This window comes from Corylus avellana, chromosome ca2, assembly GCF_901000735.1.
Source record: "Corylus avellana chromosome ca2, CavTom2PMs-1.0".
NCBI classification, from domain to species: Eukaryota; Viridiplantae; Streptophyta; class Magnoliopsida; order Fagales; family Betulaceae; genus Corylus; species Corylus avellana.
This window is the reverse complement of record NC_081542.1, coordinates 39,537,956-39,550,626: the sequence shown is the minus strand read 5'-3', so window position 1 is coordinate 39,550,626 and position 12,671 is coordinate 39,537,956. Positions and strand designations below refer to the sequence as shown.

The following is a 12,671-nucleotide window of genomic DNA, read 5'->3' as shown; positions in this document are numbered from 1 at the left end:
TTTAATAATTTTTTTTTTTCAAAACTTTAATCAGATAGAAAATTGTGAATTTAATAATTTAATAATTTTTATTAATATTCTAACACTCATCTTCATCATGTTAAGACTTAAACTACTCTTTCTTAACCAGTAGTAAAGTCAAACACATAAAATATTTTGATTGAAATAAGGATTAAATTATAAAGTTAAAGTTCGAACTCAAAGCGTGTATATATATATATATATATATATATATATAGCATCATGCCATATTTTAGCCTTAACCGAGCTCACAATATTCAAGTCATTGTTTGTGCCACACGATTCTCACACTTTCATCAACACAATACATCAAACTGTCACCAACAGATTTGAAGGCCGAGCTCACGCTCAGATTTTGAATCATGCCACACGGCCGCTCTCCTGCTTGAACAGTAGAGCCCGACACCGTCCCAATTACTCCTCCAATTGCTTGCCAGAATCAGATTTGACAATTAAGCATTCAAGAGAGGCAAAATCTGCTTTCTAGCTGGTGTCTTACATTTAATGCTCAACTGTTTAAAGCAAGGAGGTTGATCCTATCATAACTTTACACTAGAGAACAATCCTCATTTACAACAGTTGTTGGCCACAATTTCTTGCCATCTCCAGCTTTCACCATGAAACCCTTTTTCCTCATATCCTTCTTGTACTTAACTTTTGGGGCAGTGTCATCAAGTTCTCAACAATATGAGTCAATTTTCAACTTCGGTGACTCCCTTAGTGACACGGGAAATTTCCTACTTTCCGGCGCCCTGGCATTTCCAGTCATAGGAAAGCTCCCCTATGGCGAAACCTTCTTTCGACACGCAACGGGGCGGAGCTCCGACGGACGCCTGGTGGTTGATTTCATTGGTATATATTCACTCTCTTCTCTTCTTGTCTTCCATTTAAATACTATAAGTTCAAACGCTAAAGCTATGATACTTATAAATTAGCAAGATGTGGTAATTAATGTAGTAATGTGAAACTAAAATGCAGCCGAGGCATTTGGGCTGCCGTATCTTCCTCCCTATCTAGCAATAACCGGCGGTAAAGATTTCCGGCACGGAGTAAATTTTGCTGTTGCCGGAGCCACCGCACTCGACTCACAATTCTTCTATGAACGAAGAATCGGAAAACTCCTATGGACAAATGACTCTTTGAGCGTTCAGCTTGGTTGGTTTAAGAAGCTTAAGTCCTCCCTTTGCACAAGCAAACAAGGTGACAAAACCCTAATCTTTTTTTCTTCTTCTTTAATTATCCTTTTCTTAACATAACCTTATCAATTAACCTTTATATGTACTGTGAAAGATTGTGAAAACTACTTCAAGAAATCGCTCTTTCTCGTGGGAGAAATCGGTGGGAATGATTATAATTATGCTTTCTTTATCGGTGGAAGCATTAAACAACTTCAAGCCTCCGTACCTCTTGTTGTTGGAGCAATTACTACTGCCGCCAGTGTACGTTTAATCATATAAATGAGTTTTTCTTCGTGTGGCTAAGATGTATTAATTGGCGACAACAATTTGTAACATCATATATTTATGTTTTGTTTTATTTTTATTTTTTTTGGTTTGGGTTTCGCATGTTAGGCATTGATAGAGGAAGGTGCGGTGGAGCTGATGGTGCCGGGGAATTTGCCGATTGGGTGCTCGGCGGTGTACCTGACGTTGTTTGGAAGCCCAAACAAAGCAGACTATGACCCGAATGGGTGTTTGAAGGCATTCAATGCGTTCTCCAAGTTTCACAATAATCAGCTAAAACTGGCTCTTGAGGGACTTAGACAAAAGTACCCTCATGCAAGAATTATTTACGCAGACTATTATGGTGCAGCCAACAGATTCTTTCATGCACCACGACATTACGGTGAGTTTTACATGCTTAATTACTTTCTTCCATTTATGTCATTTTTTTATGAAAAACCCTCCTATGCGGTCATGCTGCAAAAGGAGACTTTTGCAACAACCAATAAAAGGACACCTCACATAAAGAGAAAAAAATGTAAAAAAAAAAACCTACACCCTAATGCACCTGATTTTCAACTAAAAAAAAAGAAGAGAAAGAAGAAGACTGTGGGTCTGCAGATCCACGGCCGGCTTGGATCTGGCTAGCCACCGAGAACCACAGCTGGGTCTCGCCGACCGTGGATCTGCTGAAATGCTGGCCGCGTAGGTCTTGCTCCGGTGGGTCTAATTTTTTGGTTTTTTTCTAATGGGTCTTGCTCCGGTTTGGGTCTGGTTTTTTAGTTTTTTCTTTGGTTTTTCACATGGCTCCAGTGCCATTAGTGATAGCATGGCTGCAATTTTAGGGTGATAAAATCCCAAAAAGGGTTAACCTTCCCCTCTAGGTTTTAGTTTTGAATCCAAAATTAAATTTTGAGACATTAGAAACGAGTTTTGTGGCATTAGAATCGATTTTTGAGGCATTAGAAACGAGTTTTGAGGCATTAGAATCGATTTTGGAGGCATTATAATCGATTTTTTAGGCTCGGTTTGGCCGAAAATTTGCCGAAGAAGGTGACCCAAAGTCGCTAGAGAGGTGACCCATGGCTGGGTCACGGCTAGACCAAGCCGTGGGTCACGGCAGACCCAACTGCTGGGTCACGCCTGACCCAGCGGCTGGGTCTGCCGTGACCCAGCCATGGGTGATCACGCTTGACCCAGCGGGTGGGTCTGCTGTGACCCAGCCATGGGTCACGCCAGACCCACGGCTGGGTCTGCTGTCGCCGGTGGTTTCGCTCTTGCCGGTGTAGGTGGTTTGGTTCTTTGTTTGTTATTATTTAGTATTTTGATTTTATTTTGTCAAAATGAGCTTTGTGATGTGTCACATTGTGGTTGGATGCTGCAAAAGACCCCTTTTGCAGCATGACCGCATAATAGGGGCTCCTTTTTATTTTATTTTATTTTAGAACATAAATTTCCTCCAAACTAGTCTGGAGGAAATATCCTCCAACCCATTTAAAATAGTTTTATGTGTCTATAAACATTTAAAGGGCATATTAAATTTAGTATAACTTAGTAAACTGCTAGTAATGACGTTAAGAATTTAATGTACATTTTAAATATTTATAGACACATGACACTATATTAAACAGATTGGAGGATGTTTCATTCAGAGTGGTTTGGAAGAAATTTCTATCATTTATTTTATCTCAAATAAAAGAATATTTACTCATACGTCCAAAAAAATAAAAAAAAAAATAAAAATTCTAAATCAATGACCTAGCTACTTATATAGAGTTTGGCATGGTTCCCACCTGCATTCTAGACCGCTAATAAATAGAACACAGTGATTTTAGGAAGTTCCATGTGAGAAAAGTTAATGATGTCCCAGAAGTAGGGCAACCTAGATCAACTTATTGAACAATTGACAAGTTATTTTTAGGTTCTAGCTGTACCTGACTATTTTTATCCATTGTTCCATTAAATGCAACTCGACTTATTTGGAGAGCTATTTGGACAGAGTAATATTGATATATATTATTTTTTTTATCTTTTGAAAGTTGACGTGATTTTTAAAATTTTATTATTAAATTTGATCTAATAATGATCAATCTCAAATTTAATGATGATTTTAAGAATCACGTTAACTTTACAAATTAAAAAAAAAAAACAATTGGATGGATTAGCCTTAGATGTTGTAAAACAATTACAACGTGGAGGTGTCATAATTGGAGTGGTGAAACCCTTTAGAAGCAGAAGTACTAGACAAGTCTTTTAAATATGAATTAGTTTTACAATTAAGTTAGGCATGGTTCGTGAAACCCTTTCCTTTTATTGAGTTTTTATGCGCATTGATTACGTGACCCCCACTTTTTTAGCTTACTCCTCCATCATTTTTTGGTAGTAACAGAATGTCAGTAGTGTAAGTGGCAAGGGTTAGAATATTGTCGGTGCAACTTTTCGTTATACCTCTTCCACCGGCTTATTTGCTATAAATCCAGGCTGGCTGACCTGAATATATAGTCTAACTCAAGCTAGGTTAAGTTCTCAAGGGGCAGCTTAATCGGCTGTGAACCACGCCTCATGAAGCGGAGATAACTAGATCGAATCTCTTTCCCCCTTCCCTCTTTGTGTGGACATGTTAAAAAATAAAAAATCAAGTTAGTGGGCCTAACGTAATTAAGCTTGCAATCATAATTAAGTTTCATTGGCAGTGGTCCTGGCTTAAGATCATATGATCAAATGTGGGTCAGTTTAATAATTAGAAAAGGTCTATTTTCAATGGGGGTTTATTTATTATATGGTAGAGCAGGCCTTAACCTGTTTTTATGAGAAACAAAACAACATTAACTTTACCAATATATATTACTCTTTTTGTGGTACATATTTCTCTTTATAGTTGTGATGAAGCCGTTAATCACATAAGCTATATACATTAATTGTTTAATCCTTGTAGAAATGCTAGGTTTTCGCATAATAAAGATAAGGTTGAAGGGTCTCGAAACAATCATGCTCTTTCCCGTTTCTTGCTGTTCCGTTTATAGAACTTTTCCTTTGCCTTTCTTTATTGTCTTCTTTGACGGTACCTGTTACTTTGATGCATGAGTCGGGTCATTTATTTGACCCATTCTAAAACTTTTTAAGGATAGCTTTGGCCCCTTAGTAATTCTCCTCTTCCCATAATATTGAATAAAAAAAAAAAAAAAGATTGCCAAGTCGAATTAGAGCATGAAATTAAGGTTAGGCTTGTATTGATGCATGCAGGTTTCTTCAGTGGGACTCTAACAGCTTGTTGTGGAGGGGGTGGACCATACAATTTCAACAATTCTGCAAGGTGTGGTCATCTTGGATCCAAAGCATGTAAAGATCCATCCGCTCATGTAAACTGGGATGGAATTCACTTGACAGAAGCAGCTTACAGGCATATTGCCAAGGGTGTCATCAGTGGCCCTTTTTCCACTCCAACCGTCACTTCCTCTTAATACATTCCCTCTCAGATTTATAGACTGGAATTGATTATCTCATAATTCCCTCGCTAGAGGAAAAACAAAAAGCAAAAAGAAAAAAGAAAAAATGGGGGGAAAATAATTTATATGGTCTTAATCTGTTCCTTGAATAAGGGTAAATGGAGTACGTGTTTTATATTTTTTCCTAAGTTGCTTCTACTGTACTACTTGGTTCTACTTTGAGGCCAATGTTATTTCTTATGTGTTAGGCTATTGCTAATTAAATGGTTTAATTTACAATTTTTAGTTATTTTTGACTAGTTTTACCTTCATCGATCCAAACATCCCAAACCAACACGTCTCAAATTTCTCTCATTTAATCGATGTGAAAAGCTAACTCAAGAGAATTATCTTCTATGGAAATCCTATATTGATAATTATTGTTAGCATTTTAAACTGTCACTTGTTGTACGTGATTCTAGCATATATGTTCTCTTATATATATATATATATATATATATATATATATATATATATATAAAACATTGTGTGACCACTCCAAGATGAAGAAGGGCTTAAATGGACGTCCACTTAATCCTGTAGAAGCTAATGGAAGTTGTTTTCCGATTCCCACAAGGAAAAAGCTTCTCAAAGTGTTGTTCACCTTTTCTGAATATTAATTGATAGTAATGGAAGTGGCCGGGGCAGCTTGTTGTAAAATTATTTTGATGCAAAAATTTCTTGTTGATAATAAATAATAAAAATTTGAAAATAACAATGAGATAAATAAAATATAAAAGATTAAAAGTAGAATATAAAAAATCTCACAATACTATAAAATTATACAAAAATATTTTTCTTAAAAGTTTGTTCAAAGTATATAACTCGATAGGATGGATCCTCAAATATGCTACCTTTCATGATCATACTATAACGTCTATCTCCATACTTCTCAAATAAGCTGACTGTTTTCCTTTAAAGCTGATGAACATGAGTTAATGTCAAACTGTAACAAATGTGTACCTTCCAATGGCCATTTATGACCAAACGGTCATAAACACTATTGCCAGGAAAAAAGGAATAATGCACTACTATTTGGAAGTCAAAGAAACAATAATTGGGTTTGCATTGGGAAGAAAAATGAAAAAGAAAATTTTATTTTAGACATTTAAAATATCGTGCGTTTTGAGTAGATTTTTTCAAAATTTAAAAATTCTCAATTTACACTTCTTAAACTGTCAGATTTTAAACATTAAAAATGATACAATAACGTTTATACAATTATACTCCTAACTTTTTTATAAAATTATAAATTTACCCCTAATTCCAAGTGCATAGGGCTATGGTTTTATTCCTAGCTAGCCCATGTGCCTATCCATTATTAAGTGGATTGGGTTGGATTTTATTCCAAGCCCAATCCCTCTTACACTCCCCTTACTAGTGTCCAACACTAGCTCAAGTTTTAAAAATAAAACATACAATCCAAATAAATAGAAGCTTGGATCACCATAGTCAAATTACATCAGCTTAAAAAGGGACATATAGGAAAAAAAAAAAAAAAAAAACCAGTTCCAATAGGTTTGAGTGTTCAAGGTGTTTCTCTTCATCAACAAAAATCTCGTGCTCATGTGCATTGATGATTTTTGATTTGTTGGTTGGACATATTTATTCACTGCAGTATTTTAATTGATATTTAACTGCCATGTTTATTTATTCTGTTGCGATTGTGGTATTAATTGTTGTTGAGTTTTGAAACTCTCATTTTCCAAAATCAAGCTTCAACCTTAAGTTTGAAGGGGATGTTATAATATTTTTATGGGAAAAATACATTTTACCCCTCTAAACTATCTACCCATTTACACTTTGATCTCCAATATTTAAAAAGTGATACTTGACCTCCCCAAACTTCTAAATTAATTGTTACAATTCTACCATTCTGACTTTTTTTTTTTTTTTTTTTTTTCCGCAAAATGCCCTCATCTTAAGTTTTTTTTTAAAAAAAAAATTTAAAATTCAGGGGTGTCCGGTCTGGGGTGGCCGAAGCCACCCCTTAATTTTTAAAGATTTTTTTTAAAAAATTTTTATTTTATTTTTAACTTGGGATTGGGGCATTTTGGGAAAAAAAAAAGTCAGAATAGTAGAATTGCAACAATTTGAAAGTTTGGAGGGGTCAAGTGTCACTTTTTAAACATTGAAGGTCAAAATGCAAATAGGTAGATAGTTCAGAAGGATAAAATGTATTTTCTCCTATTTTTATATTCTCCATATTAAAGCTTTATTCAGTTTTCCTATACGTATATTGTCTTCCTTATTTAGTCTAGAATTTCTTGCTTATTACTTCTTAGTCTCTCTATAAATGTACACCATTGTAATAGAGTTTATATACTTAAATATATTCAAGATATAGAACTAACACTCTTCATCACTCTTTCTCTCTATGCATTATGATCTTTGTCTCACTTTCTATATATGCTTCTTTATGAAAGAAAGTAACAGAGTCTTTGGCGGAATGAATTATTTATTCCATTATCAACGTATATATAGCTGGTTACAAGAGAGAAGTAAACCTGAAAACAATCTCTAATTACCAACTCAACAAGAACTCTAATTACATACAACACAAGCCAAATTACTATAGCTATCTAACAAGACTTGCCGTGCAATCTGAAGCTTAAAGAAGCTGATTCCTTCTTAACCTCTGTTTATTGGAGTTAGAACAGAGTATATATGGCATAGTAGTTCGTATTGGACTTGGACTTGTCTTCTATTAAGTGTGTTGCTGCTATTGGAGTAGATGAGGAGTTGTTGATGATGTGGTCTTCCTTAACAATGACCCTCAAATGAATGCAGGCCGGCTCAGGCCCGATCGAGTTAGGCCCTCGCCTAGGGCCCACAATTTAATAAGGCCTAAAAAAACTTTTTTTGAGTTAAAAAAAATTTATTATGGACCAAAAAAAAAATTGAAGGCCCAAATTTTTTTTAATAGGGCCTAAAAATTTTTTTTATCAAAATTTAAGGCCTTAATTTAATAAGACCCCAATTAATAAGCCCACTATAAATTTTAAAAATAATTCAAAAAATAAATTAAAAAAGGACAAAGCATTAAAGTCTTATACATCATTACGCCAATTCCCTAGAGCTCCTGACGCTACATTACACGCCTGATGCTACCGTACACGCCTACATCATTCACTCATCCTCTTGGCCTCTTTCTAGAAATTTTTTATTTTTGATGAGAAAATATAAATGTTAGAAATCAAATATTACCATTTATTTTCTATTTATTATTTAGCCATGGAAAGCCAAGAGCCAAAAATATAAACTACTGTCAACCATGGGCATTTTAAATATTAGTCTCTATATTTGCCACTTTACCTCTCATCTTTGCTTGTTCTTTTATGAGTTTTTCTTCTCTGCCTATCTCATCATTTTCTCTTTCTCTCCGACTCCGAGTGACTGAGTCTCTTGTCCTATCTCCAAGAACTGCTTCATAATTCCTTTACCAAATAAGATTTTATTGTTCTATTTTTGTCATTTATTTTATTATAGTCATAAGTTTTTTTTGATAAATCGTATTTGTTTAATTTGTTAGTATTTTTAATTAAACATGTCTACTAGAAAATATGCACCTGGATATGAAAAACTTAAAACTTAAAAAAAAAAAAAAAAAAAAGTAAACAAATTGATTGAATCTCAAAGAGGAGTTCTAAATAAATTTGTTATTTGCTATAAACAAAATATTGAGGATAATTTAGGTGAAAAACTCATAAATAAACATGAAACTCATCAAAAAGAATTAGAAGATAATGAAAATATTATTGATGTATCTAAATCTATTGCTACAAATATTTATGACCCTGGCCAATGAAAAAATATTGATGCAAAATTAAGGGATTTGTTAGTAGAAAATATTGATGCAAAATTAAGAGATTAAATGGATTAGCCATATTATCAATTGAAAAAAAGATATTAAAAAATCTTGAATATAAAAACTTAATCAGAAATTTTGTATCTCAAAAAGCGAGTAGAAGAATTTATATATATATATATATATATATATTACTTTAAAAAAAAAAATTGACTTTAAAAAAGAAATTTGTTGTTAAAAAAAAAAAAATTTAGGCCCAATTTCAAAGTTTTGCCTACGGCCTTAAAATATGTTGAGCCGGCCCTGAATGAATGGGAGGAGCAGTGATCATGAGTTTGTCTTTGAGAAATAAAGCTCTTGTTGAAGTACGTGAGACCTTTGGTGAAGATGTCTATACATTGATCAGCAGTAGATCGAGATGTAACTTGCCACTATAAAGTCTTTTCTCAGATAAAATGATAATCCACATCAATGTGCTTTATCCTTGCATGATAGATAGGATTATAAGCTAATGCAATTTCTCCTATGCTAATGCCCTATGCTAATGCGACAGTACTGAACCAGAACTCTTGCTGTACGATCAACGTGGAGCCAAAGTCATCCTCATAAGATATTTTTTGCAATGTATTGGTTTACTATTTTCATTTCACACAAAGTGAGATAGTGAAACGTATCCATTTAAATATCGTAAATATGCCCCGGCCCTCTTGTTGGTTAAGATTCATGTATATCGTAAAAGTATCCCACTCTTTTCTTAAGGGGTACCATTTATAATCATGCTGCTCAGTACCATGATAAATATTCATATTTATGTATTTAATTACAAGTTGAAGAGGGGTAAAACTAGGAACGAAAGTGAAATTTTGTAGAATGCTATTAAAATATTGAATTAATTATGCATACCAGTTATTACAAACAGAAGGCACAGAAAACGTTTATGCATAAAAGTTACAGCAAATGGGACAAAAGCGAACTAGAGATCGCAAATCAAGCTTCGAAATAGAAGTTGCAGTAAAGGAGCTAACAAACACAAATCTCACAACTTTATTCGTGGAGAGATAAGATTGTCATCACTCTTTTTCTCTTTATTTAGTTCATTAAGATTAATACACACAGTGACATGGCCAACCGAACCGGTGGCTTTATTTAGTACGTGTGCATGCATGCATGCAAAGCTCATACCTAATTTGTAGAGAGATAAGATTACATCACTCTTATCTGTCTCTTTATTTTAGTACATTAAGATTAAGATATGATACAGTGACATTAATGCCAGCCAAACTTGTGGCTTTATTTAGTACTAGCAGAAAGGTTACCTCACACACTTTTCTAAAGAGGCGTGATTATATAAGATTATCATCAGCCATCAATCTCATGATCCGTCATTCTACACCAAAGAGCCGGCGTCGTTTTGGGCCATAGTCTTGTTCTTCTCCATCTACCAACTCATCACTCTCGTGATCCATCAACACCCAAGAGCCGTTGTCGTTTTGAACCATAGACTTGTTCTCCGTGGTCCACCAATAATCTAGTACATTATTCTTATCTTTCAGAGCAGCCGACATCTTGTTTACAAGTTCAATTTGACGATCCAATTCCAATATGAATTGTCCATCATTCCCACATGTTCCAGCAACTCCATGCAGATAAACTTCCAAATTATGTGCGTTGGAGATGGATTCAGGAAGAGTGATATCCAAAATAGGTTTTTTTAAGTAGGGAGATTTGGAAGTATCAATTATCAACTCCTTTCCCACATCTACGTATGGGAAAAATATTGGCACCGATAGTGGCAAGTAAGGGACAATATCGCCTGGCTTATTATTGATGCGCAAGATATGAAGCTCGTTTTTTAGATTAGAGAATACTTTGAAAAATCCATTGTCCCCGACTCGTGGCACAGCAAACACAAATGCTGTGACGGGAAAGTGCTCGATTGGCTCAATTGTGCGTGGCCCTGGAGGAATATTATATCCATTGTAAACAATGTCCACAGCGTTCAAAGTTGCCAATGCAGCGCCCAAGCTGTGGCCGGTCACAGTAATACTCACTTCCTCGTCTTTGTACCTTTTTACAAGTTTACCTACCTCGCTTAGAACCTGAAAGCATTGGAACATGTAATCAACTATATATATATAATCAATTGAGCAAAAAACTTATGCAGGATGGAACGAGTTGATGGGACATCCAAAGGATCGTGGCTTGATAGAGCATCCAAAGGATCGCAACAAAGACCATTAGAATTCGAGGACGAATTCGCTCCAACTAGAGGAGGATGATGTAGGGTAGAACGGATACTCGACCAACTTTATTAGAAAAATCATAACTCTATTTTCGGACATCAGATTGGCCGAAGTGCACTTGATGGTGTTGGGAAGCTAATTAAAATATTTACAAAGTCATATTTCACAAGGTTCAGCTAATTTCAATGTTTATTAGGTCTAATTTCAATGTTTCAATGTTGCTCCTCAAATGAGATTGCAGCCGAGGAGCAACAAAAAGGCTCGTCCGCAACCTTGTCCGGACGAGTTTGCAGACGACAAATCAGTGGGAGTCACAGAGAGGCTCATCTGCAATCTCGTTCGAACGAGATTGCAGTCGAACTGCACGGTTTTGCTGAAATCGGCCTATTTTCTTGTGATACTAGGTTTAGGGTTTATGGGTCTATAAATACATGTTTTATAGACCTAAGAACGTACATTTTGATTATATTTGAGTTTTTATCAATAAGAAGTCTCAAAGGTTCTTCATTATTTTCTCTCAAACTCTAAATAGGCTCTAACCTTTTGATAAGATTTCTTAGATCTTTAATAGATTCAAGATCTAAAAATATTTATCCGTTCATTTTTGTTTTTCATCTTTGCAGCCCCCCTGCATCAAAATCCCTACATGGTCTTTTCTCCAAATACTCATTTATTATTGTTAGAATATATTATTTCCTTTGTTAGAATATTTTATATTTCTGTTATTTAATTTGTAATGTAAGGTTTATTTCTTTCCTTATACATTTTAGGGTTTAATTTGGGTTTCTTGGTCACTACTCATTGTCTCTCTATAAATAGAGAGTTATGTAATATTGATTGATATAGTGAATATACAAGATGTAGCCTATACGTCTTTCTCCGTTTCCGCTCTCTTTTCTTTCTCTTTCATATTTTAGTATTTTTATTCCATTTTATACTATAAATTAAAAGAAAATTGCATAATAGTATAATATTCCAAATGATCAGTCCACAGTTAAATTAAAATGTGAAATATCATCACCTGCTCTCTACATGAAGTGGAATTGTAGGTGGAACCCTCTTGAGCTGTGGTGTACAGGGAGTACCAACCAGAGTGCAACTTTGGATTATGCACCTCTCCAAGTATTTTAGAAGCTGAGGCCAAATCGAACATCTTGTTAATATTCCACTCGGCCGTCCCTTGGGTTCCCCTCCAACAAATCAATATGTCCCTCCTCCCTAGCACAGTTTTTCCACTATCTGTGCTCACTGCAACGTACCCAATCCAATTTGAATCTCCAGCCGGTGGATCAACAAATATGGACTTCTTGATGAAGCCATGGCAGCTTGCGATATCTGTTGTAGCATAGAAATATTTTTTCACTTCATACTCATATGGATTGCCCTTTTCTAAGCCCACCTTAGAGAACAAGTGTCTCTCGGAATAGCGAGGAAGTCCACAGTTCCTAGACTTCTCGTCTCCGATGAAGGCATCATAAACAGCTTGAACCCTTTCACCATAGTGAATGATATACCGGCGGAGATCAAGGTCGAGAGGATCTAGCAGACCTTTCCACTCTTCCTCTCCGCTCAGCGCCCTCCATTTTGTTCCTATGCTACTCATGATTCTTTTCTTTGCCTTAATGCACGCTCGTGATGATTTATTCTTATTGCGTGCATGCCTCATCCCCAT

The 12,671-nt window shown here is 35.2% G+C and overlaps 2 protein-coding genes across 2 annotated transcripts; one reads left to right on the top strand and one right to left on the bottom strand.

Moving 5' to 3' along the window:
- Positions 1–558: 558 nt before the first annotated feature.
- Positions 559–5,188, top strand: LOC132171186 (GDSL esterase/lipase At5g45910-like). The gene is made up of 5 exons (XM_059582435.1): positions 559–873; positions 1,000–1,221; positions 1,312–1,460; positions 1,593–1,866; positions 4,707–5,188. The coding sequence occupies exons 1-5, from the start codon at positions 639–641 to the stop codon at positions 4,922–4,924; spliced, it is 1,098 nt and encodes a 365-aa protein (XP_059438418.1). The 5' UTR covers positions 559–638; the 3' UTR covers positions 4,925–5,188.
- A 4,855-nt stretch (positions 5,189–10,043) lies between these two features.
- LOC132169755 (phospholipase A1-IIgamma-like) lies at positions 10,044–12,671 on the bottom strand. Its single transcript, XM_059580737.1, has 2 exons — positions 12,021–12,671; positions 10,044–10,855 (listed from the first exon to the last, which is right to left on the bottom strand). The coding sequence occupies exons 1-2, from the start codon at positions 12,669–12,671 to the stop codon at positions 10,139–10,141; spliced, it is 1,368 nt and encodes a 455-aa protein (XP_059436720.1). The 3' UTR covers positions 10,044–10,138.

Bases quoted from the DNA above. Each gene is read 5' to 3' on its own strand.
- LOC132169755 (XM_059580737.1), bottom strand. From the start codon at position 12,671: ATGGGGATGAGGCATGCACGCAATAAGAATAAATCATCACGAGCGTGC. The intron at 10,856-12,020 runs GTGATGATATTT...CAATGCTTTCAG, and splicing joins CCACTTCATGTAGAGAGCAG to GTTCTAAGCGAGGTAGGTAA.
- LOC132171186 (XM_059582435.1), top strand. From the start codon at position 639: ATGAAACCCTTTTTCCTCATATCCTTCTTGTACTTAACTTTTGGGGCA. The intron at 874-999 runs GTATATATTCAC...ACTAAAATGCAG, and splicing joins CCTGGTGGTTGATTTCATTG to CCGAGGCATTTGGGCTGCCG. The intron at 1,222-1,311 runs GTGACAAAACCC...GTACTGTGAAAG, and splicing joins CCTTTGCACAAGCAAACAAG to ATTGTGAAAACTACTTCAAG.